This window comes from Anolis sagrei, chromosome 4 (genome assembly GCF_037176765.1).
Source record: "Anolis sagrei isolate rAnoSag1 chromosome 4, rAnoSag1.mat, whole genome shotgun sequence".
Classification (NCBI taxonomy): Eukaryota; Metazoa; Chordata; class Lepidosauria; order Squamata; family Dactyloidae; genus Anolis; species Anolis sagrei.
The window spans coordinates 50,497,993-50,525,866 of NC_090024.1; the positions used below are offsets into that span (position 1 = coordinate 50,497,993).

Genomic DNA, 27,874 nt, shown 5'->3' on the forward strand with positions numbered 1-27,874 from the left:
TATCTTATTGTTGTATAGAAAGGAGTAAGAAAGGCAAGTGTAGCTAGTCACCCAACTAGGAAAAGCATTAAAGGTATAGGGACCCTCTTTGGTTTTCACACTGGCAGTCCTACCAACATACTTCTTATACTGTTGAAAGATATATGATCTTGTAATGATTATTATTAATAGATAGTGAAAGATCTTGGAATGCAACAAATGGAAAATCTGCAATAGACTGTTTGATATTTATTGTTTGATCCAATGGGCCCAAGCACAAGCCAGACTTACCTTCTGGAGTCCATAGAATCCCATAATAATTTGATAAATACTTTTATCCATAATCCAGTGACCAAGCTATGCATGCTATCAGTTCCAGATCATCATTAATGTGATCTTGTCTTGCTATAGACATGTGTGTAGAAATTGCATATCTGTGTTTTTAAACTGATAGACCAATATTAATTTAATGCCGAGTAAAGAACAAAAATACTTCAAACCATTGTAAACATTACAGCACAGACTAATCATAGGATGAAATATTCTCCAAATACTAAAAAGTGATCATAATGTATTTTCCACAATAAATCTTAAAGTTTGTACCTGACATTCCCAGGATGAGTGGGAATTATTATCCACTTCCTAGCTTGAGGTTCTTCTGTATGGGAAAGAAAACTAGGGAAGAGAATCAAATCCAAGATATAGATTGTTTCCTTGAGGTTTTGCTTTCCCAGTTCACCTGTGCGGCTGCAAACCACTGTATGTACCCACACTCTCTAAGCAAATGTGTGTATGTTTATACAATATTAATGTCAGCATTGCCTATAGCAACAACAAACAAACTTCTGACAATGAAAACTGTTTCTATTTGCTGATGATCACTGCCACAAAAAAAAGGGGCAGGGAAGGCGAGAGAAAAATATAGGCAAACTTAAGTAAACAAAGCCTCTGCTAAAGAAGTTCATTTTTATGATGCTTTTATACCTGCTTGCCCTGCCCTTCATTGTCTGTCCCTGAAAATCTGCTCTGGAGGTTTCAGGGATCCATGGAAAAGAGCCAGCTAGACTGATGGTTGAACCTTACTTCAACACTGATAAAGAGACAAAAAACCCTTTTTCAGTATGTGCTGCCTCACTCATCTAATGGTGGACCATTTGTGTGTCTTCAAGTTTTATAAGATTTTGTGAGACAGATATTCAAAGGTAGTTTTCCTGTTTCTTATTCTGAAATATAGCCTAAAGCACACCTGATATTCATTGACAACATCCCTTTCACTAACCAGAGCTGACCAGCTTAGCTTCCAGATGGTATTCGATACAGCAAGGCAAATGGGTTCTAGAGCAAATTAAGCCTGAAATTCCTCTAGAAGCCAAAGTTATTAAACTGAGACTGTTGGACTTTGGACATATCATAAAAATATATGATTCCTTAGAAAAGACAATGTTTGATAAGGTAGAAGATGGTAGAACCTATTCCAGGTGGAAAGGCTCAATGAAGGAAGTCAATGGTCCTGAGTCTGGAAGTCCTGAAGAAAGGGAGTCTTGGAAATTGTGCATTTGTAGGGTCATTATGAGTTGAAATTGACTTGACAGCAGTTAACAACAACTAGACATTCCACCTTTTTGTTGTAAAACATTTCCCACTTACAACAATCCCAAGGCAAAGCTTTCATGGGATTTCTTGGCAAGATTTTATCTAAGGACACATTGATTTTCACTAAAGCTGAAAGAATAAGACTTGTTCAAAGTTACCAATGGGTTTCATGTCTGAACTGGGTTGCAAACTCCAACCTCCAAGAGTTATATCACAAGACTCAAATTGCTTCACCATACTGTCTCTCTTTCACTTACATTAGAGAGAGATTGTTCCAATAAAATAATACAGAGACCACTGAAAATGAGTTAAATAAATTGAACTTTTTATATAGGGAAGCTTAAGAGAAGTGTTACAAAGATATAACCACAAATTTTCAGAGAGATTGCTATGTTTTCGCATTGGAACAAAATCACAGTACTGTAAAGAGTAACTTTTTTCTGACATTGATTTTTGTCTGTCAAAATCCACATCAAAACTTGAAATAATCTCAGTGAGGTGGTGAATTCATCAGGAGAATAAAACAGAATAAAACTTGGCATTTTTTTAAAAAAAGTGAAGCCAAAAGGCCAAACAATATAAGAGACACATTTAAGCAGAATAAATGTACTATACGGTGGTGGAGCTGAGAGGGCATAGCACAAAAATCGCTTGTATTAAATGCAGCACTTTGAAAATTCTTTACAATACCATTGAATAATGTTACCTTGGACATCCCAGGGAATTGTGGGGAGCCTTGCCATCCAGCACAATGAAGATCAAACCCTTTTCAGAGCCCTGGAGCTTTAAGAGATGCCTGCAGGTGTCTGAGCTGATGCCATGCCTCCATATTGTTGGCTACAGATAACACAATTCTTCAAATATCCAAGGAAGCATTTAGAAAAGTTTCTCAGTACTTTCCACACAACAATTTGCTGTTGTTACGTATTATTTGTTATTAAAACAACAGCATGTCATTGGTACTATTTATTATTTAAACAAATATCAAGATCCTGCAAAGTGACAACTTCGATGTAATAAGTAAAATTACTCATTACAACATAGCAGCAATTCTTACACTTTAAAAAAATTATCATCACTATGCTGTTAGTACTGTTGTGTTCTAACTACAGGAGACTCCCTTGGATAAACAAGGGGTGAACCCAGATAACAGGTTCCCATCAGAGCCAGAGTAGGCTTGTTGTTCTGCCCTGAAGCAGAATCTGGACCATCATATGCTAACCTTAGAGAAACAACACTGGAAGCTCAACTACTTCATGCCTTGAAGTCTTGGGATTTTGTCACTGGACCTTGTGGTCCTGCCACCATTCCTTACAGGAACATACTACTTTTGTATCAATCTTTATCACACTTACTCCACATTAGTGCTGATTTAATGATCAATGGTCACATAATCCCTTTCTGCACCACTGCCATAATACCACCTTCTGGGCCCTGCAAGTCCTACTCTGCTCATGACTGCATTTCCCCAATGGGAGTGAAGCCAGATGTGGCCATTGATGCCCCGCCAAAGAAGAATGTGTGTCTTTCCCCCTCAAAAGGAGGGGCGGATACATTAAAATCAGACATACTCTCATCATGTGACTGTCTAAGAAGGAGACCTGCAGCAAGAGGAACTTTTTTATATGTAAACCCATTATGGAAAAATAATTGAGAAGTATCAATGAGCTTTACCCGTCAATTAAAAGGGGCACTCCATGGTCAATGGAATACGAAGCCACTACAGAACAGGCAGTGTTCAGTCGCGAGTCATAGCCAAAGACACCATTGTCCCATGAAAATATCACATCACTAGCCTCATGAGATAAAATCCTCGGACTAAAAGGTTAGTAACAGACTCACAAGCAAAAGTGTGATCTGCCTTAAAAGGAAAATTCTGGGATAACAAGGACAGTATTGCAAAATTACAGCTGGCAATAAATTAGCAAAATCCAAGATTGTAGCTGTACTACAGCACAACAATTTTGCTATCTTTGGTATTATGGTGATCTCTGCTGATTAGATTCCCAGATCTTCTTGGGTTCTTTTTTTCTTCAGTTACTTTGGCTTTTGATACTGTTTGGACTGCATTTTTGTGTTTAGACCACAGATTGGTTTGACTAGTCGTCTACTTTTTGGGACCTTTTGTGTCTGATTCTGGATGGATCTGGCTCCTCGGTTGTTTGTTTCTTGAGCTTCTGAGCACTTGCCATCCTGAAATATGACAAGTACTCTCCCCTCATCCTAAATAATGTGTTACTCCCACTATTACTTGGGTTCTGAACTCTGTAGAAGATTTTTTTTAAAAACCAGCTGAATGTAGCAAGTTTTAGGCAAATTAGATTTAAATAACCAATAGTGTACTGAATGCCAAATCTGTCAGGTGTTCTTAGGCATATGTGACATATCTGGATAATTTAATATCATACAATCAGTATTGTGTATTGTCTTCTAAATCTTGCTCAAATATTATATTTAAACCACTGTTGTAATGGAATCCTCCCTGACTGGCTTAGGGACACATCAAACTGAGAGCGATTTAAAATAGAAATAATTTTAACAAGCTGCAGACATCTGCTCCATCCATTTCTAAATCTACACCTGCACATGAAAATGATGCATAATAAACACTTCTAATCTTCGCTGTATGTGTTCAGTAGGTGACATCAATAGAGTCTCTGGTGGAAGTAGAAGCACCTTCTTTTCTGTTCAGCTGTCAAAAAATAACAACTATTGTCTTCTCATCTTCAAATCTGACAATAGTATTCAACCACAAAAAATCAGGCTTTTGTAACATAAGCTGTACTGCTTATGTTTAAAAGTCCCCACTTACACCATTGTATTCTCATGCTTGGCTGACAGCAGAAAAAAAAGGTGCTAGTGATACTTTTTTGTTATACCCACCTGAAAATGGATGGAAGGGCTGGTTGTATGAATTGGCATCTCCTACTGATGTGGTGTAGTGTTTTGAGAATTGGACTACAACTCTGGAGGCCAAGGTTCAAATCCCAGCTCAGCTATGAAACCTACTATGTGACCTTGACCAGATCACATTCTCTCAACTTTAGAGGAAGGCAATGGAAAACTTCATCTGAACTAATCTTGCAAAAAAACAAAAAACAAACTTGTGCTAGGTTTGCTTTAAGGTCTCCATAGGCTGGAAAATACTTGAAAGCACACCACCACCACCACAACAACAACAGCAACATATTGACATGTGCTTTGGTTTCATACTGGGTAGAAAATAGATAAGAATTAATTAAATACATAAATAACAAAAAATATTTTCCAACTTCTGAGTTGCTTTTCAAAGGTGATCCCTGAATGCCTGAATTTGCTAATCTCTGGCGCAAAACACTCTCTCCTGCTATCATTTTTACCTGAATATCTTGAATAGAGCATTAGCCAATACTGGAACGATGAAATATCCCCATCCTCACTTCATTATAAGCCAGTAGTAACCATTGAAAAGAGTGAAGTGATGCCTTCTAAACAGTTGTTGTAATGTAACTTAGCAGTTTCTTAGTTATTATGTAAAGGCATTAATTACAAGTAACTAGTTTCATGCTCTGTACCTTGACACCTGTGCAAGCAAGGTCATTATAAAAGGCAGATGTAGTCCAAAAAAATAGTCCCTGTCTTCATTTCCATTAACACAATTGCAACATTTTGCTGGTCATATATGTGCCTACACTCATGTGGGCTGAGCAAAGCTTTGCATTAGTACTGCTGTAATAATTCCAATTATTATTGCAACTTGACACAATACTGAAATAATTGCAGAAATTACTGCTGGCAATATAATCTGATTCAAAATAATACTGCCAAGCCCATTTGTTTGATAAGAGGCTCAAAACTTTGAACAGATTCTTGAAAGTTGTTAGCACTGTGGTTCCCAGAAACCTCTAGCTACCATGACCACTGGCTGGAGATTTCTGGTAACTGGAAAACCTCCAAAAGTAATATTTCCAGACTGCATTTGAAAAATCATCAGGAAAATAACTTGCATTATGGTAATTTACAGGGTGACATAAATTAATCTACCTTAGAAAAAACAGCAAGACATCATCATGTGTCATTGTATGGACCAAAGGTGGGTAAAGTGAGATTCTCATGTCACATTCAGCCTGCTGAACCATTTCCTGCTATCCATCCCTCCAGGTTCCTTGGACTTCCTTTATTCACTTTTCTTTTCAAAAGGAAAACCTATTTACCTCTCCTGAATGCCCCTAGATTACCATTTGGTCACTTATCAATATATTGCGGGCCTCACGCCTGCACTGTTTGACATTTTTAGATTCCTTTCAGCCATTTCAGGGTTTTAGTGGGGACATTTTGGTCCTCTGCACACCTTTTTGTCCAGGATGGCAAAAAGGACATGAAAAGTAAAACAGAAGGGAATGGAGGAAGCAATGGAATGAAAGAGATTGATGGAAATCCTTTTAAATACATCTTCACCTAATATTAATTTCCTGAAATTCGCACTTTTCAGCTAACATGCTTGGAAAAAGCTGTGCCCTTATATGTTTGCTTCTTTGTTATAAATTACTAAATGTTGATTTTGTAAAAGAAAACGTGTATTTATGTGTGTGCACCTTGATATCGCCTGTCAATATACAACATACCCTGAATTTCATAGTTTTGCTAGGCAAGAAATGCTGAGAGGATATACTGTAATGCAATTTCTGGCTATCACAAAACTGCAGCAAGTATTCCACCTGCTGGACAAAAGCAGCACTGAGTTTCCTTTACAGGAAACAGATGTCAAAAGCTATGCTTACACAATGAAGGTGAGGGAGAGAGAAAGATTTCCTTGTCTGGGTATGCTAAGTAAATAAATAATATGGGATGTGCAGCTACCAGATTAAAAGGACACAAGGTCAGATATTTATCACAGATAGTCCACGTTTCTACAAAACTTTAACACTGATCAAATTTGGGGTATGTAAAAAGCAAAACAATATTTGTTGCAACTGAAGTGCAGAACTAGAAAGCAAATATGAAAACAATTCTCTCATTAACACTGAAACCTATTTGTGCAGTTTCTAAAAAATAAAAATAAAAGACAAATAGTGCTATGACATAATTACTGGAGTATATAAACATCAGTGTACAGGAAAGGATCCTTGGTACTTCAAGGATGGCCTGGTCCTTGTGTTTGGGATCCATACCCTCCCCCATGCCCAGAAGTTTCCCATTTAGGTTATAAATATCATTATACTATTTCCAGACCAATATCTAAGGACACTCCTTGTGATGTCACAGGAACGGGTCCCAGTGACAATTCAAGATGATGTTACAAAGCGCAATCCATGGTGAGGTAATTAAATATGATATATATTATAAAGCAGTAACAACAAATGTACAAAGACTATGATTAAAACAAAAAAATGCCAAGGCTAACAAATAACGCACACGCATATATACATATATATGTGGTTAACAAATAGAACTCAAAAAATAAGAGGAGTAAAAACCTTAGGCTTTTGTCTTCTTCAGTTGCTAAAGATGAAACTGAGCTCAGTACAAGATGCCAGCTCTGTTTACAGCATTATTCATTTGATGATAGTATAATCCTTTCAATTGAAGCTATTGGTGCTGGGGTTTTAAGTATATAAGCCCAAAAGATCTCCCTTTTGCCCAGAATGTCTGAAAAAGAAGGCATCTCAATGCCATCAGGTTGTGATGTTCTGACTTGAAATGCCTGTTCACTGGTTGCTCTAGCTTCCTGGTCAGGATCACAAATTTATGATTCCTAGAGTGTATTTGCTGGTCTAGGTTTTTTTGGGTTTTGCCCAGGTATTGCAGATGACATCACAAATGTTTCAAGACCATTCCTAGATTCCTTCCCTGAGCAGTGGAGAAGACCATCAAAGACCTGTAATTTAGTCATAAGATTTGTGAACTCAAAACAACTGAATGAAATCCAAACTCAAATCCCATTGGGCGAAATGTCAGGAGATAATGCTTCTGGAACATGGCCATACATCACAGAAAACTCACAGCAATCCAGTGATTCCAGCCATGAAAGCCTTCAACAGCACATCAAATCCCATTGTTATCTATCTGATCAGTGGAAACTATACATGAGGACATCTGTCTCACTCCTACATTATGGTTTCTCACTCCTGTGATAGAGCTAGGGAAATTTAGAGACACATGCAACTGAAAGATATCAGAGTTCATTAGAGATCTGGTCTGCTATTTGTTGCACCACAAGGACATTGTGCCATCTCTTCTGTTCAGTTTGTTTGGTATGGGTCATCTCATATATAATAGCACCCTTTTTGGGACTAACCAATACCACTGGAGTCCCCTTGGTTTATAGACCTTACACAAAAACCCTCTTGTGATTTTCAGACTAATATAGAGGAATGGGAATGATTTAATTCACCCAGGAGCCCACATTTTAATCATCTACTAAAATAAGCAAATTTCAAGGATATGTTGAGTATTTCTCACCAGACTGACTTTAGTTTTGTTGTCATCTATGGATAGGAGATACTATTTGTGGTGTTTAATCTCTGACCGCTATTTTAAACATGACAGCTATTACTGAACATCTTTGATCTGAGATTTAACAAAATAAAAAGTGAACAGCAATAGTTTAAAACAAAACCACTGGCTATTGATATATCAGCTATGTTGTAAACCAGTGCTATAAAATTGGTGGTCCAAGGACCAGTGCCAGTCCACAAGCTATACTAATCCTTTGTGCATTACCAAAGAAAAAAGAAACAGTTGTAAGTAGTGGCATAAATATTCTATCAATCCCTGGCACATTTCAGAAGAAAACTGACACCACATCAAATAGTCTAAGAAGTATTTTTGTACACAATGTGTTGGGCAGGGGTGCTGCCTATAATGTATGTTCATTTTCCATCCCACCCAATATGTAGGTACTACATTCACATGTCATTGGACAATCTTTGGTGACATGGATGCGTATCCCATCAGGGACAGATAGAGGATGAACTGAAAAACATACATCAATTCAGAGAAAAGGTAAGGACCATTGCTGTCTGGTCTCACTTCATGATATCATTGTGATTATGGATTGCCTTGTTCTCAGTAGTCTTGTTTAAGTACTTGTTCCCAGTACACACAATGATACCTGAACCAGCATGGTGTAGCCATACCTGAACACTTTGTTCAGGGCTAAGCAGCTGCAATGTGCAACTTTCTGTCTTGGGACCTTCTGGAGGTGGTGCAAATTTCTGAGTCAAAGAACTGAAATTTGCCTTCAAAAATTGTATTTATCAATGATTTTTTTTCACAGCAAGGCAGAAAATAGTAAATTATTCATTCTAGCCTGCCAGAACAAAATTCATGATGATTTGCATCTCTATTTCTGACAGATAATAAAACACATCATATTTGTATTATAATCATAGAATCATAGAGTTGGAAGAGACCTCATGGGCCATCCAGTCCAACCCCCTGCCAAGAAGCAGGAAAACTGCATTCAAAGCACCCCTGACAGATGGCCATCCAGCCTCTGTTTAAAAGCTTCCAAAGAAGGAACCTCCACCACACTCCAGGGCAGAGAGTTCAACTGCTGAATGGCTCTCACAGTCAGGAAGTTCTTCCTAATGTTCAGATGGAATCTGAACACTTTATTTCTCACTTTATATTTACATTCTTTTAGAATTCCATACATAGAATGCTGAACAGAAGATCTCAAAAAGAGGTGGTGAAAGAAAGAAAGAAAGAAAGAAAGAAAGAAAGAAAGAAAGAAAGAAAGAAAGAAAGAAAGAAAGAGGTGGTGAATCAAATATTTGGAACTTTAACTGTCCAGCAATATGAAAATTGTGAGGCACAAGATGTCCACTTTCTTGTTCCCTTTCCTCCTATTTTCTTCTCCCGTCTTTTGTTCCTTGTGTTTTTGTTTTGTCTGTTCTTGTCTGTCTCTATATGTAGATTAATTAAATGTTGTAACCTCAATGTGGTTATACCGATAAGGTTACTTGCTGAGAGGGCAAGCAATGGGGAAGAGGTGGGGGTGCATAGGGGGTGTCAGTTCGTGTTCTTTTGCTGTGTAAAAAAGAAAATTAAAACTTTAAACAAAAAAGCCTTCCTGTTTTGATGTGCATCTTTGCCAGGCTGGATTTACTAAAGCTATTGTTATTTTGTTGTCTTCCCTTTCAGCACAACTGACAGCATTGAAAGAAGAACCTTCTCTTATCCATGTTTTCTCACACTTTTCTCCCTTTAAGTACATTAATATTTTGCTTTCAACTTGGACAGTTTCCCCAAACATACACAGATCTATTTTTGGCCCAAATTTTATTTTAGGATGTCCTGGCTCTCATGCTAAATTAGAAACCATGGTGTGAATTTTATAGAACAGAGTTTCCTTTTATAAAGGATGTTCACGGCTAATCTGTCATCTACAGGGCAGACAGGGGTCAATAAGGCTAGGAAACCAAGACAGGTGGGCTGATAGAGGCCTGATTCTATTTTGTGGCATTAGCAATGCTAAATTAAAACTCTCTTTTCTATGTTCTTTTTAAAAATGTAATTTTGTTGTGAAAGCTGAAAATATTTTGTTAATTTACAGTGTTCCATTTTTATCCCTGGTAACGTTACCATCAAATACTCCTGGGATTTCAAATCTTTTTCTCCAATATCGAATTGCCATTCTTGTTTTAAAATGAGCCTACAATATTCAAAACATCTACAAATTTAAATATAATGCCAAACAGCATAATGTTCAACAAATGAATTAATCACTCAACATACATGCCGACCATATATTTAGAAAGGTGTAGACAACTGACCAAGGTCTAGATGGAATGCCGCAACAATTAAAGTTCTTACCCTCCCTGCCCATACCCATCAAGGTCAACCAAAAACCAACTTTCAGGACCTTCTCTGCCCTCTGGAATATAGTTCTGAGATTCAGTGAAGATTGGACTGAGTAGAGAAATTGCCCTAGTAGATTTCTATCACTAGATGCTCCTCAATAGCTACTGACTGAACTGGAAGAAAGACCTGCTCCATTATTCTTCATGTTGATAAATGTTAGGTTGCCTCCTATGTCAGTGAGTGTGTGAATCCAGGTCGTGGTCTAAATTTTGAAGCACTTCCCCTTATTCTGAACTGAATGGCTCTTCTAGAATGAGTATTTTTTCCATAGAGCTGAAGGATACTAGAAGAGCAAGAAAGACATTCCCATTGTGCCAGTAGGTATGCTTTCATGGCATTGTGTACTGGCTGGTGATCTACTTACTCAGAGTAATGGCTGGTGGTTTCCATGTCTGTAAGATGACAATTGTGTTCTGGCTTTTAGTCTGAACATTAGAGGAGCCTCTCCAAGATACTGACCACTACCTCCCCCCCCCCAATTGATTCAGCACATTGGATAGCTCCTTTAAAGTAAGGATGAAAATGTGTCCATTCACCATCCCACCAGTACTTGACCCTCCTGCTTCTATTTTCTAGTACTCCCTTTGATGTTTCCATCAGCACGAAAATATTTTTATTTAGACGAGTTATTGTTCTGTAGGCTTTTCTTTTGCTTAGTTTAATTGGTTGAGTGTTGTCCATTTCCTTTATTGTTTAGTCTTGAATTTTGTTTAAAATGAATGTTAAATATATTTACTTAGAAATAAGGTTCCCTGACTTCAAAGATAACCAGGATATCCATTTGGATTCAAGACAGTCTCTGCTTTAGATTTTAGGAAGGATCTTAAAATTTGGGTTGCTGTGAGTTTCCAGGTCTTAAAATCAACTCCACTCACAAGCAGAATTGTTCCTGTAAGCACATAAGTTGTGAAGTGAAGTCTTACAAAAAATAATCCTCTAATTTTGTATGTTTATATGCTTTGGATATGTTAACAAATGAATTGGCAATAATTATGCCTTGAAGCTGAATAAGCTTTGTTCTCCACTAATTAGTGCCTCTCATTAGCAATCTCCCTTGAGTATTTTCACTCTGGAGCCCGTCAAGGTCTAAACTATCAACAGTTCCACAGGTTACTCAATTTACACCTGCTAAGATGGGATCAGGTATTTTTAGTTTGGGCAAATAAAGGTTCTACTTACATATTAGAAAAAATAGTGGGTGGCCTGAATAAAAAGGCTTTAAGTAAAAGTCTACAAAACAGTCTTTGGAAATGGTGTGACTTCCATCTTTTTAAAGAAAAAATGGAATACAATGGAAGTTGATTAACCTATTTAAAAGTGGATAGTAAACATCATAGTCATTGAAAGTACATGTTGTCTTCATAATACAGCGGAATTTGCTTAGTTCTGGGGGAGGGGAGCAATGTACACAATATACAAAAAGCAAGAGATAATATTATAATGGCAGGTATAAAATGAAGAACTCAAAAGATAAAGAAGTAAGGAAGGCTGGCCAGAACCTTTTGCTACCCAAGGAGAATTCACAAATAGTTTCTTGGATCTTATTGGTTGTCTTCACTAACACATGCCTAGTTAATCAATTGAATTTACGTATGTTTTTACTAACCATTAAACAGTTTATCCAATGAGTCTATTCTAGTTAAGACTGAGTGAGAAAATGTAGGCTGTCTTCTTTTACACACTTAACTCAGGATGCATGCATTACCCAAAGGCAGGCAAATGGTTTTGGTATATGGGAAGAAAATTCCACCAGTGTCTCTTTCTGTCACTGAAAAGAAAAACATCATGACAACAAATTTTGAAAGGAATGATTTGCTGTCCTTTCATACCACCCTTTTGGTCAGCAGTTCAGCCGGCACAAGAGTTTAGCCCATTGCACCACCGGGGGGCTCCAGCCCTTTAAGAGACGATCATTCTAAACCTCAAATAAGAAATATCCTTTAACTGGTATTGAGATAGAGCAGAAATATAAGGGACATCCTTTATCATAAGGAGGTTCTGGTAAGCCTTTCCTTGGGAAAATTTGAGAAACAAGACCTCTTTGTGCCACAGGTGGGAACTAGCAGGGGTGACTTATGACAACAACTACAAAGTTCTGTTGCAATAATGAGCCACACTACAGTGATAGTACTTACATCATAGAATCATAGAATCAAAGAGTTGGAAGAGACCTCATGGGCTATCCAGTCCAACCCCCTGCCAAGAAGCAGGAATATTGCATTCAAATCACCCCTGACAAATGGCCATCCAGCCTCTGCTTAAAAGCTTCCAAAGAAGGAGCCTCCACCACACTCCGGGGCAGAGAGTTCCACTGCTGAACGGCTCTCACAGTCAGGAAGTTCAGGAAGTATACATCCTCACTAGTATACTATTGCTTTATGAAATAGTTCACAAAGGCTCCAGCTCAGGTCAAAACTATGAGAGTGTCTTTATGTTTGTTTATGCAGATGTTAGAGAATGACAATGACATTTATTTATTTAGTGGCAAAAGCATTCCATAAAATAAATATAAAACTGATAAAGTAGAGAGAGCACAAGCGGCTAAATAATTTTACACCAAAAACTGGCAACAGCAACCGCATCGTCTGCAGCTTTAACCAATTCTTTCTCTGTGCATGAGATAGGGCATTGTGGGCAAGCAGGCAGATGCGAAGTTATTTGTTCAGCCCCACAGTTGCATAAGGTGGAGGATTCTTCTAGGCAGTGCCATTTTGCCAGGTTGTCTTTTGATCTGCCCACTCCACTTCTGAGTCTGTTCAGGGACTTCCAAGTTGCACATTCTTGGTTTGCCAATGGAGGAAGATCCTCCTGGGGGGCTATCCAACTGGGATTTCCTGGTTTAGTTGTCCAGAGGGATACTTTTGCTGATGTCATGAACTCTAGTCTCATTCCCCAAAGGACTAGGTTCCTGGTGTTCTGGAGAGATGGAACTCTGAGACATCCTTGTGTTATAAATAACAAATAAATGAGGTTGTTAAAACTTTATTTAATTCATTAGATCAGAGGAGGAATTAGCAAACACACTTCTGTGTATTCCTTGCCTAAGAAAACCCTATAAAATGCATAGGGTATTCATAAGTCACCAGGTGACTTGAAGGCCTATACACACTTCCACACAGCAAGTAAGGTATATAACAGTAAGTATCCCTCACTGAGCATGTGTGAACAGCATGCTTCAAGAGCTAACCCCAGCCTTTTTTTTAAAGTATGGGGTCAGGAAATAGAAATCATAAGAAAATCAGGAGCTAATGAAAGAAAAGGTCATCCCTGGATGCATTTTGGAATAAGACTTCAAATTGGCCCTTGAAGGTTTTAAATGTTTTTTGTTTACTTAAAGCAAGGCTTACTTGATCTGACTGTTTTATTTTATTGGTCCATATTGTTAGTTTTCAATACAATATTTACTGAAACATTTCAGCTGCTCTTCTTTTTTTATTGCAAGAACCTATCATTATTTGTTCGTTGTTACTTCTCCCTTTGGTATCCATTCTCTGTTTTAAAAAGGTAATGCCCAGGAACATGTGCTGTCATATCTTCAAGTTAGAAAGATATATTTATTCTTATGCAACTAAAAAAGAACAGAAAGAAGGGGAGGAAAGGAAAACCAAGGGCAAATTCCCTGGGGCAAAATCCCTTTCAGCAGAGATGAGTCACCAAGTCATTCCTTGTTGCTGGAGAGGAAGGGCAGAGTTTGTTTAAGAAGCCTGGATTTTAAGCAATCTAATTAGGTTTTGATATGACTTAAGTTTACACACAGCGAAATAAAATCAGTGGGAGTGGCAGATCTTGGGCTTTTTGTTCCTCTGGTCTAGTTAGTCTGAGATTTGGTCAAGATTGGAGCTTGGAAAAGTTACTTTTTGGACCCAATTTGGGAGTGATCATTGAAGGCCTAAATCCTGATGTTTGTTCATGATAAGCCCACTGAGTCAATAAAAGTTTAGTCAGCTAACATTGATATAAATTTAATCCCTTGGGTTTACTCTAGTTGAGACTAGGCAGAATTATTTTTCTTAACTCTGGTCTTAGCAGTTCTGCTTTAAAATTGAACATCAATGAAAGCTTGCAGTTTTTCATCTCATACAGTGATGGTTCTTGTACAGTGTAATATTTTCTCAATTTGCTCTTTTACTCTGTCTCAATAATTTTTCCTTGGGATCATAGAAAAGAGCAAATTGAGATAATCCTACACTTCGTTGGCAATCCTATTTTACCAGGGGTTAAAACAGTGGGACAGACTGTTGAGAGACATGCATAAAATTGCAGCTTTAGCCTGTAAGCCACCATTCATTTACCTAGAAATAACTGAGTACGATCTAGCTCCAACCCTTCAGTTTTGATGTAAAGCATTGTAGTGTAAGACTTCGTTATTTATTAATCTAGGAGTAATCTCTGGCCATCGCAATCTTATCTGCAAGTAAAACCAGAAGCATCGTGGTACTCAGTAACCATGCATTAGTTTGCACTACTGGATAGTTGTTTTTTTAACCTTGCAGTGATAAAGCAATTCCGTGCAAAGCCTGAAAGCACATGATCATGCTACAGCATTTTCTAAAAGCATCCCTCTCATTCCCTAACTCCCAAACATGATGATGATGATTTGTATCCCCCATTTTTTTCCACAGGATTGAGAGCCAAAGAACTGAAATAAAAGAAAGGTATAAAAGGCCACGTAGGTTCTTCTTTAAGACCAAATGAACTGTTCAACCATTCCACCTTCTAGGACTGAGAGGAATCATATACAGTAGATAAAGAATGGTCCCTTTTAGGGCAGCAGATGAGGAAGTGAGAAGAATAAATCGTTTTGTCAGGGGCGCAACCTCCAATTACCCAAGTAAGGCAATTATACTTTAGCTACAGTATAAGAAATATGAGTAACTTGAAAATATTGTGCTGTAAGAAGAGAATAATAGAATCATAGAGTTGGAAGAGACCTCGTGGGACATCCAGTCCAACCCCCTGCCAAGAAGCAGGAAAATCACATTCAAAGCACCCCCAAAAGATGGCCATCCCAGCCTCTGTTTAAAAGCCTGTCATTGGAGGAAGGGCCATTGCTGGGTCCTCATAGGTGAGGATCATAGCTATTTGTGGAGGCAGGAGCTTGTCTGTGTAAGTGGACACGCCAGCCACATATACACATAAATATTTTCACTTTTATTTTGTGTATATATAAATAAAAATATCTACTGGACACAAGAACTTTCCAGATGTTGTCAGATTATAACTCCCATAATCCATCCTGCTTTAGCTGGCTAGTGGGGGGCGAGGATCTTGCTGATGGACCACCTTTGAAAGCCTATAACTTGCCTATGTCCGCAATGGACTATGAATTGGGGCAAAATTGACATGATCCTATAAATGGAAATCCTGTCTGAGGGCCTCATCACACTAGAGCATGGATACATTTGAAATCTGCTTGCTGCCTCCTGCAGATTCCGGGGTTTGTAGTTTAGTGAGGCCCAGAGCCTGCCTGGCAAAGCATTAAAGGCTCCTCCCCTCAACTACAAGCCCCAGAATGCTATAAGAGGCAGTAACCAGATTTAAAGTGGATCCGTGCTCTAGTGTGATGAGGTCCTGGATCCTTAAAGGAGCGATTCAAGGCAGGGGTCTAGCACCAATTGCTCATGTATATACATCAACCCTATAATATTTTCCATAAGATTTTCATAGGAACGGGATACTTAAAGGTGGTTTTGCCAGTTCCCGGTTGTATTTCTTTAATTCATATTTATTCGATTTCCATATTGCCTTTTCCCCAGCACGTTGATTCAAGACAGCTTTTTTTGAGAGGCCCCTCTCCCCACTACCACCTGTTTTCATCCATCACCAACATTCTCCGCCCTATTTTCAGGCACCAGTTTTAATAAAAGAGCGAGAAAAGAAAGGAAGTCTTGGAATGATGGAAACAAGTATTTTATTCAAAGACTAGCTGTCCCCTATCAGGTGTTGCTGTGGCCCATTCTGGTGATCTGGAAAATAAAGTAATGAGAAAGTGTTGGTTTCTAATATATGTCATTTCTTTATGCTTGTGGGTAAACAGTATTTCTTGTTGTTTCTTTGTCAGTGTTGATGTGGAGATTGTCTGGTTTGCCTACTCTGGAACATGCAACATATCCTTCTTTAGGAGTCCCTTTCAAATCTAGGATACTATATCTGTCATATGCATATATGTGTGTTTGTGTGAATCATATCTATCTATCTCTATCTATGACTGGATGGCTCTTTGTCAGGGTGGCTTTGATTATGTTTTCTTGCCCTAGTGAAGGCAAGACCTGGTGGTCAGGACCCCTGGGTGGGGTCGCGAGGGGGTGTCAGAAGGGTTGCCAAACACCACCAGAAAACACAGTATTTTCTGTTGGTCATGGGAGTTCTGTGTGGGAAGTTTGGCCCAATTCTTTCATTGGTGGGGTTCAGAATGCTCTTTGATTATAGGTGAACTATAAATCCCAGTAACTACAGCTCCCAAATGTCTATTTCCCCCAAACTCTATCTGTTTTCATATTTGGCCATATGGAGTATTTGTGCCAAGTTTGCTCTAGATTCTTCATTGTTTGAGTCCACAGTGCTCTCTGGATGTTGGTGAACTACAACTCCAAAATTCAATGCCCACCAAACCTTTCCAGTGCTTTCTGTTGGTAATGGGAGTCCTGTGTGTCAAGTTTGGTTCAATTCCATTGTTGGTGAAGTTCAGAATGCTTTTTGATTGTAGGTGAACTATAAATCCCAGCAACTACAACTCCCAAATGACAAAATCAATTTTTGATTGATGGTCACTCCTTGAGTAAGGTGTCTTGTGGCCAAATTTGGGGGCAATTAGTCCAGCGGTTTTTAAGTTATGATGCCACTCAAAACAAACAGAGCATTTATATATATAGACACTGTTTCTCCCAATGACTCCCACAAATGATAGGACTATTTGGGAACTGACTGAAATCCAAACTAAACTAGAGATTTAGCTCATAATCTTAGCAACCTTTGGCTCTTTAATTTCACTAGTTTGTTTGTCTTGCAACAGGATCCCGGGTCTTTATGCTCTCTGTGGAAACCGAAGTTCTTTGGCAGAAAAAAAGGTTTTGAGACTATCTAGGAAACTGTGGCAATGACAGAACTGGAAGTCATAGCCATGTTAGTTTGGAATATCAGAACGCATAGGGTTTGTATAGCAGCCTGGAGAGCAAAGGTGCATTTACAATGTAGAATTAAAGCAGTTTGACACCACTTTAACTGCATTGGAATCAATGCCATGGAATTATGGAGGCTGGAATTTTGACTTGCTTTGCCAAAGACTGCTGGTGCCTCACCAAACTAAAGCTCTCTAACATTGGAACTGTTGCAGTTAAGGTGGTTTAAAACCACTCTAATTTGACAGTGCAGATACACCTCAAGTCGAAAGTTCAAACCACACTGGCTCTGTGTTTTCTTAGGCTTAACAGGGGCCCCTTCCACACAGCTGAATAAAATCCGACATCTGTTTTGAACTGAAATCCCACAACAGTGTGGACTCAGATGACCCATTTCAAAGCAGATATTGTGGGATTTTCTGCCCTGATATTCTGGGTTATATGACTGTGTGCAAGGGCCCAGGATTTGCAGTCTCTGAAGGATATCTCCCCAAATCCATGTTATTTAACTTGTGTGGAAGCCTGCACGTTCAGGAGAGAGTCTGAAGGACCATCTTATCTCCTTGGTGTTTGGGTGATAACTTGCTGATAGTGGAATGAAACCTACATGTGGGTCTCCTTGCTAACAAGGAGACTGTGTCTGTGTCTTTCCCTTTAATGCAGTCCTCGGTGGTACTCAATGATGACGAGACTTTTAGGATCTATTCATAGGGGGTTAGACTCTACACAGCTTTAGGGCTGCCTTGTGAATCCCACCCATACTTTCAAGGAATCAGACAAGAATGACACCGCATCACAGCGCTGGACCTGTACAACCGCCTTTATTATGGGTGAGCCTGTTTCCAAGTCAAACTTATATCAAAGTTCATTCTGTACACAAAAACAACATCCCACTTTTAAAAATTGCAGTTTCAAGTCTGCTGTGTTGGGAATTTGTTTGCCTACTCCAATGAACAACAACAACAAAAAAGCCAACAAAGAAGAATCCATGAAGCCTTCAGGACTCAATCTTCCTACAAGTAGTCTTTTATTTCAAGGAGCTGTATGGACACTGTAGAATGAATGCAGGTCGACACCACTTGGACCACCATGGCTCAATGTAGTTTGGCAAGGGCTTTAATCTCTGCCAAAGCAAGCTGTCGCCTCACTACACCCCAACTCCCATGATTCCACAGCATTGAGCTATAGAGGCTAAAATGGTGTCGAACTGCATTGACTCTATAGCAGGCTTGGGCCAACTTGGGCCCTTCAGGGTTTTTGGACTTCAACTCTCATCATTCCTAACAGCCTCGGGCCCTTTCCTTTCGCCCCTCAGCCACTTAAGCAAGATAGAGGGATAGATAGATAAATAGATGGATGGATGACAGGAGAGAGAGGGGTGGATGGATGGATAGACAGATAGACAGACCCCCTTCAGGGTGAAAATGGCAGGGTATAAGTATAGTAAATAAATAATATACAGACATACTGAAGATATATAATAACAAAAGATGGATAGATGATAGAGATAGATAGATAGACAGACAGACAATAGTGACAGAGGGATAGAGATAGTAAGTAAACAATAGTGATAGAGATATAGACAGTAGATAGGTAATAGCAATAGTTGGATAGATTCTATAGATGGATGGATGATAAAAAGGATGAGTAGGTAGGTAGGTAGGTAGGTAGGTACGTAGGTAGATGAAAGATAATAACAAAAGATGGAAGGAAGGATGGATGGAGTAGATAGATAATAGAGACAGATAGAGATAATAATTGTAGTTGGCTTGATTATACCTTCGTGACTGCATCTCCTACCACAAACCTGCACAATCCCTTCTATCCTCAGGGGAGGCCCTCCTTTCGCCCCTTCCTCTATCACAGGCAGGACTTGTGGGAAGGAGGGAGGGAGCCTTCTCCGCTGTGCCCCCCCCCCCCTTTGTGGAACTCGCTACCTGGTGAGATTAAGCAAGCCCTCACCCTAGCAGCCTTTAAGAAAGATCTAAAAATTTGGCTTTTCTGATGTGCCTTTGGAGAATGGCCATATATTCCATTCCTGTTGATTCACCCACAGTGTTGTCCTCATACTGCACTCCCCCCCCCCTTATTGAAGGCCAAACTCCATCATTCCCTTCCTTACAAGCTCCTTCCCCCTCAAATATACCTTTTTCATTGCTATCTCATCCAGAGTTTTATCATTTTATGTCATGCATTTGGCCCACCCAACGTTTTTGTTTCTTTCCATTGATTTTCCATTATGTAATTTTGAACTGTTTATTTTACTTGATTGTTTTATTTATTTTATTGCGATGTTTATTTTGCTGTAATGTATTGCAGGCCTTGGCCTCATGTAAGCCGCTACGAGTCCCATTTGGAGAGATGGTGGTGAGGTATAAATAAAGCGTATTATTATTATTACTATTATTGAGATTAAAAGAAGGATGAAAGAATGGGTGGATGAATAGGTAGATGATACATCATAACAAAAGATGGATGGATGGAAGGATAGATAAGATATTTCTATAACTATCTACCCATTCAGCCATCCATCTTTTATTATGATATATCATTTGTCTACAGATGGAATGGATAGATAGACAGAAGGAAGGGCCTGAGGCTGTTGGAAAGGGTGGGAGTTGAAGTCCAAAACCCCTGGAGGGCCCACGTTGGCCCAGGCCTGCTCTACAGTGAGATGAACCCCCAAGGCAATAAATTACAATAAATAAGGTCCGTGGGTCCTTATCCTTTCCCCTCCCGCTCTGGCCCAGAGTCACAGTTCGGGGAAAGCCCCGCCAGCCCCGGCGCCTGCGCAGTAGTAGGCGCTGGCCGTGGCATTGGCCTCAGGGGCTTCGTGGGCCGGGTAGGGGAGCCCCATGTCGTTGGGCCGGCAGCCGAAAGGCAGGTACTGCTCGAACTCGGCGCGGTCGACGTCGGCCAGCAGCTCCACGTCGTGCGCGGGCAGGTGCTCGAGGCCCGCGGCGGGCTCCATCCCGCGGCGGCAAGGAGCGGGCTCCTGGGCGGAATAGGCGGCCAACGGGACCGGGAAGCGGCCCCGGAAGAGGCCGCCGTTCCCGTGCCCGCCGGCAGGGGCGCTGCTGCAAGCATACTCGGCCCCCGGTGGCGTCGGGTAGCCGTAGGGGCCCAAGACGCAGCCGCCTTCCTCGGGCTGAGGCGGGAGGAACGCCGGCTCTGCGCAGGTGCCGTTCTGCGAGTCCGGCTCCGGCGTGGGCAGGCTGTAGCCCGCGAAGTGGGGCAGTGGAAGGGGCGCGCAGTCTCGGTAGTGGAAGCCCGCGGCGGCGTAGCCGGGCTGCTCGGCGTAAGCCAGCCCCAAACCCTCGCTGCCTGCCTCCAGCAAGGAATGGTGTGCGTGGTGGTGGTGGTGATGGTGGTGGGGCTGGGCCACGGCCAGGAAGCCGCCCCCGCCGCCCTCGGCCGCGCCCTCGCCGCCCCGCTTGAGCCGCTTGACCTGCTTCCTCCGCCTCGGGCGGTACTTGTAGTGGGGGTGGTCCCGCATGTGCTGCAGCCGCAGCCGCTCCGCCTCCTCCACGAAGGGACGCTTCTCCTCCGGGCTCAGCGCCCGCCACGACTGGCCTGTGGGAGCAAGAAAGGAGGGAAGGGAAGGAAGAAGTAGAAAGAGGAGGAGGGAAAAAGAGGAGAAGGAATTGTATTATAGAAGGGAGAGGAGGGAGAAAAAGAAAAACAAGTAGAAAGAGAAGAGGGAGGAGGAGGAGGAATAGAAGAAAAGATAGAAGGGGAGAAGGGATGGCATTACAAGGGAGAAGAAGGAAAAGTAGAAAGAGAAGGAGAGGAGGAGAAAAAGGAATAGAAGGAGGAGAGATAGAAGGAATGTTATTAGAAGGAAGAGAAGGGAAAAGGAGGAGAATGAAAAGCAGGAAGAGGAGGAGTAGGAGAAGGAATAGAAGGAGGAGAAGGAATGTTATTAGAAGGGAGAGGATGGTGAAGAAGGAAAAGTAGAAAGAAGGAGGAGGAAAAAAGGGAATAGAGGAGGAGAATGGATGTTATTGAAGGAAGAGGAGGGAGAAGGAGAAGAAGGAGAAGTAGAAAGAGAAGGAGGAGAAGAAGTAATAGAAGGAGGAGAAGGAATAGTATTAGAAGGGAGAGGAAGGAGAAGGAAAAAGAGAAAGAGAAAAGGGGGAGGGGAGAAGAAGGAATAGAAGGAGAGATAGAAGGAGAAGGAATTGTATTAGAAAGAAGAGAGTGGAAGATGGAGAGAGAAGGGAAAGAAGAGAGCGAAAGAGGAGAAAGAAAGATATTAGAAGGAAGAAGAGAGGGAGGAGAAGAGATAAAAGGAAGAGAGGGAGAAGGAGAGGAGGGAAAGAAGGAGAAGGAAAGGGAAGGTAGAATGGAGGAGAGGGAATAGAAGGAGGGGGAAAAGAAGGAGAGGACGAATTAGAAAGAAGGTGGAGAAGAGAAAGAGGAGAATGAAGGAATAGAAGGAGGGACGAAGCAAAAGGGGAGGAAGAAGGAAGAGGTGGAGAGGAAAGAAAACAAGGAAGAAGGCATTAGAAGAGGAATGGAACCCTCATCCCCTCCAGTGGTGCATCTGCTCTGCAGAATGCATGCATTTTGACCCCCTATTTTTAACTACTGGTTCAATGTTGTGGAATAATTAAGAGTTGTAGTTTGGTGAGGCAGCCCACCTGTTCGCCAGAAGAGGCTGAAGACCTTATAAAATGTCAGCCCCCAGGAGAGCATAGCCTCATGACAGCTAAAGTGGGTGCTATCTTAAACTCAACTTTTCTTCATTCCTCAACCTGATGCCACTCCTGAGTTTCTTCAGCGCAAAGTTACTTGTGGCAAAGCACCTGGGAAAACTAGCATCTTCAAGTAACACGATGGCTGCATCTTTACTGTAGAATGAATGCAGTGTGACACCACTGTAACTGCCAGGGCTCAGTGCCCTGTGGTTTTGCGAATAGCAATTTGGTGAGACTCCAGCACTTTTTGGCAGAGAAAGCTAAAGATCTTGCAAAACTACAACTCCCAGGATACCATTAGCATGGTGATGTTAAAGTAGGCATGGGAAAACTTTGGCCCTCTGGGTGTTTTGGACTTCAACTCCCACAATGCCTAACAGCAGGCAGGAATTGGAAGTCCAAAACACCTGGAGGGCCAAAGTTTACCCATGCCTGTGTTAAAAGTGTATGTCTGCATTGATTCTACAGTGAAGAAGATGCACCCTAGGAAACCCTAGGGCTCATCCACACCTCACAATTATAGCAGCTTCACACCACTTTTGCTGCCATGATTATGTCCAATGGAATTCTGGATTTTGAAGTTTGGCAAAGTACTTAGAATTGTCTACTCCTGAATTTCTGCACTAGAGCTCTCTGGCAAAAAAAATGTAAGTAGTTCAGGAGAGTATAAATCACAGGGTTCCATAGGATGGAGCCAAGACTGCTCAAGTGGTATAGAACCACTCTGACTCTACTGTGGAGGCCACAGAGACTGCCAACACTTTCTTAAGAATTGCAAAAATTGTGTGGGTTAGTAGCTGGTTGCTGGGGTGGGTGGGATGGGTCTTCTGTGTCCCTTTAAGGACTAGTAGTATCTTTTTTGGGCTCCCCTCACTTACATATTTTCTATTCCTACCTCATCTAGGGTTTTATCATTTTATCTTGTCCATTTGGCCTGCCCATTCTGTTCTATTTTATATTGTGTTAATTGGCTTTATTTGTTTTATTTTGCTACTATTAAGTATTTTCTGATGCAGTTTTTGTTGTCTGCATTCTGTATTTTATTGTGCTGAATTGTATTTTTGGGCTTGGCCTTATGTTAGCCACCCCCAGAGCTCTTTGGGGAGATGGTGGCGGGGTATAAATAAAGATGATGGTAAAGGTAAAGGTTTTTGCCTGACATGAAATCCAGTCGTGTGGACTCTGGAGTGTGGTGCACATCTCCATTTCTAAGCCGAAGAGCCGGAGCAGTACCTATTGATCTACTCACATTTGCATGTTTTCGAACTACTAGGTTGGCAGAAGCTGGGGCAGATAGCGGAAGCTCAGCCGCTCCCTGATTTGAACCTGCAAAGCTCAGCGCTTTAACCCACTGCGCGGGGGGGGGGGGGGGGGGGGCTCCATGATGATGATGATGATGATGATGGATGATGACTATTATTATTATTATTAGAGAACTTTCCAACACCAGCTTTTGCAGATTTCAGACTTGCCTTGGATAAAATGGACCGTGGATCACACACCCCTTAAACTACTATGGCTCAATTCTGTGGAAACCTGGAAATTGTTGCTGGGTGAATCACTAGACTTCTTTGCAGAGACCCCTAGAGACCTTGTAGGACTACAAAGCCCGTGTTTCCACAGCATTCTTTCTGCCACAGAAGTTAAAGTAGTGTCCAACTGCATCAATTCGCATTAAGTCTACAGAAAGCTTATGTCAGATTTTTTTTCCCCAGTCTCAGGTATGCCACAGAATGCACTTTTAATTTTTATGTCTATGTACTTGGGAAATCATGATGAAAATCTAGGGGAGAAAAGATTGAAGACCTTGTAAAACAACTTGATTCGACTGCACTGCTCCCTGGCAGTTAAAGGGGAGTCAAACTGCATTCATTCTACAGTGTAGATGCACCTGGAGTCTCAACCTGGATGCCTCGGGATTCCGGATCCCAAAATTTCCTACCATTTGCTTTCTGGAAGACCAAAAGCTGTGAAATACTGCTCCATGACAGGAGCAGCAGGTTTTATTTTGGAAGGTATGGTGGGATTTATCTCGGACTGTAGGACTGAATGAATTAGGTGTGGTAAAGAACTTCCATACAGGTCCTAGAGCAGGTATGGACAATCTTGCCCATTCCTGTCCTAGAGTATCAGCCATTTGGTTGCGATTTCTGGAAATAATGTAGTCTGTCCCCCGAGAAACTCCAAGCGGGTTTGCAGACCGCTTCAAAGATTTCAGTGTCTCCATATTCGGCATGTAAACAATAAAAAGGTCGGGTTTTCGTAATTAAACAAAACGTAGAATAAGAGGTGGAATAATGTCAATTTGAGCATACTTTATTGGGATTGGAAAAGTTCTCTCCTGCGTTTTCTGATGCCAGAGCCATTTGGGTGAAAAATGATGCGACTGGAGCGACTCAACACTATGGCAGCACGGGAGTTGTAGTTTGACAAGAGTGCTAGACAAACTACAAACCCCAGGTTCCATAGCTTTGAGTCACGACAGTCAAAGCGTTTGTTCTACAGTGAGTGCATCTTATATTGTAGAATTAACGCAGATTGACTGCACTTTAACTGCCCCGGGTCAATGCTCTTGCATGGTGGGAGTTGAAGGTTGGTGAGGAACCAGCACCTTTTGGAAGAGGGGGCTAAAGACCCCACAAAACTCAAACTCCCAGGATTACATAGCACCGAGCCGCGGCAGTTACAGTGGCGCCAAACCCATTCATTCTCCAATGTGATGCGCCGTTGGTGGAACTTGGTGGAGAGGCATCAGTGGCACCAGATGGTCCATCTGGCCTGCGATGCCGCCTTTCCCTTGATCACTGGCTTCCTTGGATTTGCGCTTCTTTTAAGAGAGGATAGCAGCGTATATATAAATATTCACTTCTCCACACACATTTTTGGTGCCTCAATTGTTAGCTCTGTTTCTGGTGGTTCCAAAAATGGCAACAATTTCCCCCTACTATCCGCTCTACTTTTTCAAATACAGAGCATATGCCATCTACCAGTCGCCATCTGCTCACCCATGAGAAACTATGATAAACATATCTAAGAAACTAGAGATGGTGAGGTCTAACCAATGATTTTTTTTTCCCAATCAGTGTCCCAAATAACCGCAGAAACACCTAAAAACAAAGACGCCAAGGGGAAAAAAAGTTGGGCTGTGTTGTTATTACCAACTATGGTTTTTAGTCGCCTTGAGTCCTCGGGGAGGAAGGTGGGGTATAAATAAAGTTAATACATAAATAATAGTACCCATATTTCTCCAATTTTAAGACACCATGGACGGTAAGGGGCGTGCTCATTTCAGTACCCCAAAACCGCCTGAGATTCCGATACCATCCCATTTTTAAGAGGGGGGATAGCATTTTGGGATACAGCAGTGGTTCTCAACTTGTGGGTCCCCAGATGTTTTGGCCTTCAACTCCCAGATATCATAGCTGGTAAACTGGCTGGGATTTCTGGGAGTTGTAGGCTAAAACATCTGGGGACCCACACGTTGAGAACCACTGGGCTACAGTATTATGCTGAATATTGGTTGCACAGAGATATGCATGCATGTATGTATGTATTGTATATAACATGTATGTATCTAATCCATTCTTGGAGGTATGAGGATATGAATGTACAGGCAGTCCCAGAGTTACAAATATCCCAACGACTCATACTGCAGACTCACTTCATCCACTTCACCACCCTAGAGCATGGGTCCACTTTAAATTCAGTTTCTGCTGAATTCTGGGGTTTGTAGTTTAGTGAGGCTGTTAAAGACTCCTCCTTAAACTACAAACCCCAGAATTCTGCAGGAGGCAGCAACCAGATTTAAAGTGGGTTCATTCCCGAGTGTGATGAGGTCCATAGTTTGAGGGGGGAAAAACTATCCGTCAGGGGGAAAGTTACTCCTGAAAGAGTTATCAGGGGGAAAAGGTGTCTCCACTGAAGTTTTAGCACCAACCCTTGTTTCCACGACAAGCCAAATTTTTCCAAATCCACTTATCACAGGGACAGAAAATGAGGTGAAATCTTCTCACCAGGGGCACAGACAGCCAAACAAACACCACAGGGGTGTTCACCCTTCCCTATGCTAGCCAAAGCTTGAGCCGTATATATGACTGAAGCTTTGGATAGCGTAGGGAAAGGTATGTAAATCGAAACAGGTACATTTTAAAGTGTAACCAGATATTTTATATATATATATGGTTGAAGCTTTGGATATCATAGGGAAGGGTATGTAAGTCGGGAACAGGTACATTTTAGGTGTAACTTCAGATGTATATGTATGTGTGTGTATATATATATCTGAAGTTACACTATATATATGTATGTGTGTGTGTGTGTGTGTGTGTGTATGAAGTTACACTTTAAAATGTACCTTTTCCGACTTACATATACATATGGAGCCCCTGGTGGCGCAGTGGGTTAAACCGCTGAACTGCTGATCTTGCTTGGGGAGTGGGTGAGCTCCCGATGTTCGCCGCAGCTTCTGCCAACCTAGCAATTCGAAACATGCAAATGTGCGGGAAGGTAACAGCGCTCCATGCAGTCATGCCTGCCACATGACCTTGGAGGTGTCTACGGACAACGCCAGCTCTTCTTAGAAATGGAGATGAGGACCAACTCCCCAGAGTCCAACAGGACTGGACTTAATGTCAGGAGAAAACCTTTACCATATGTGTGTGTGTATCAGACAGCAAAACAAACCGCAGGGGTGTTCACCCTACCCTGTGCTATCCAAAGCATGCATATATCTATATATCTATATCGATATCTATCTATAAATGTACCTGTTCCGACTTGCATTCCTTTCCCTATGCTATCCAAAGCTTCAGCCATATATAGCGGATGAAGTTACACTTTAACATGTATCTGTTCCGACTTACATACAAATTCAAGTTAAGGACAAACCTACAGACCCCTTTCTTGTTCCTAACTTGGGGACCGCTTGTGTATGGGTGCCATATGGAGAAAGGAGTGGGCTGCTGCCCCCAGGCCTTGGGCTCACTCACCCAGCATCTTGCTGAGCTCGGCGTTGTGCAGGTCGGGGTTCTGCTGGGCCAGGCGCTTGCGCTCGTCCTTGGCCCAGACCATGAAGGCGTTCATGGGGCGGCGGATGCGGGCCTCCCCCTTGGCGCGGCCGGGCGGCCCTTGCTGCTGCTGCTGCTGCTGCTGCTGCCTCTGGCCGGGCTCGTGCTCCTCCGCCTTGCCCTTGAGTCCCTCGGCGGCGGGGAGGGGGCTCAGGGCCTCGGCCCACTGGCACTGCATCAGGAGCGGGGGGAGCGCGCACCGTCCTTGCGCCGGGTCCTCGCTGCTGCTGGCGTATCCCGCATCGGGGCTGCTCATCGCCACGGAGGGAGGGAGCAAGCCCTCCTGCCGCCCCTTCCTCCTCCTCCTCCTCCTCTCCCTCCTCCTCCTTCTCCTGCAGGCGAGTCTGGAGAAGCTGAGCCTAGGACGCACTCCTCTCTTTCTCTCTCTCTCAACCTCTTGCGTGTTTCTGGGCCAAGTAAGGCGCGCGAAGGGACTCTCTCCCTCAGCCCTGGCCGCCCTCCGAGTTTAAACCAGAGCCCGGGCCAATGGGGCTTGGGGGGCGGGGCCTCGGGGGGCCAGTTCCAGCCGCCGGCCACCTGCCCCGAAGCCGGAGCCGACGGACCAAACCTC

The 27,874-nt window shown here is 41.8% G+C and overlaps 1 protein-coding gene across 1 annotated transcript; it reads right to left on the minus strand.

The window, feature by feature from the left end:
- Positions 1–18,349: 18,349 nt before the first annotated feature.
- On the minus strand, positions 18,350–27,822 carry SOX17 (SRY-box transcription factor 17). The gene is made up of 2 exons (XM_060771672.2): positions 27,226–27,822; positions 18,350–21,110 (listed from the first exon to the last, which is right to left on the minus strand). Exons 1-2 carry the CDS (start codon positions 27,557–27,559, stop codon positions 20,290–20,292), a joined length of 1,155 nt encoding a protein of 384 aa, XP_060627655.2. The 5' UTR covers positions 27,560–27,822; the 3' UTR covers positions 18,350–20,289.
- Positions 27,823–27,874: the final 52 nt, after the last annotated feature.

What these genes read in the sequence shown, in the direction of transcription:
- SOX17 (XM_060771672.2), bottom strand. Translation starts at nt 27,559, where the DNA reads ATGAGCAGCCCCGATGCGGGATACGCCAGCAGCAGCGAGGACCCGGCG. An exon ending in CGAGCTCAGCAAGATGCTGG is followed by an intron (nt 21,111 to 27,225) that starts GTGAGTGAGCCC and finishes TTGCTCCCACAG; the next exon opens with GCCAGTCGTGGCGGGCGCTG.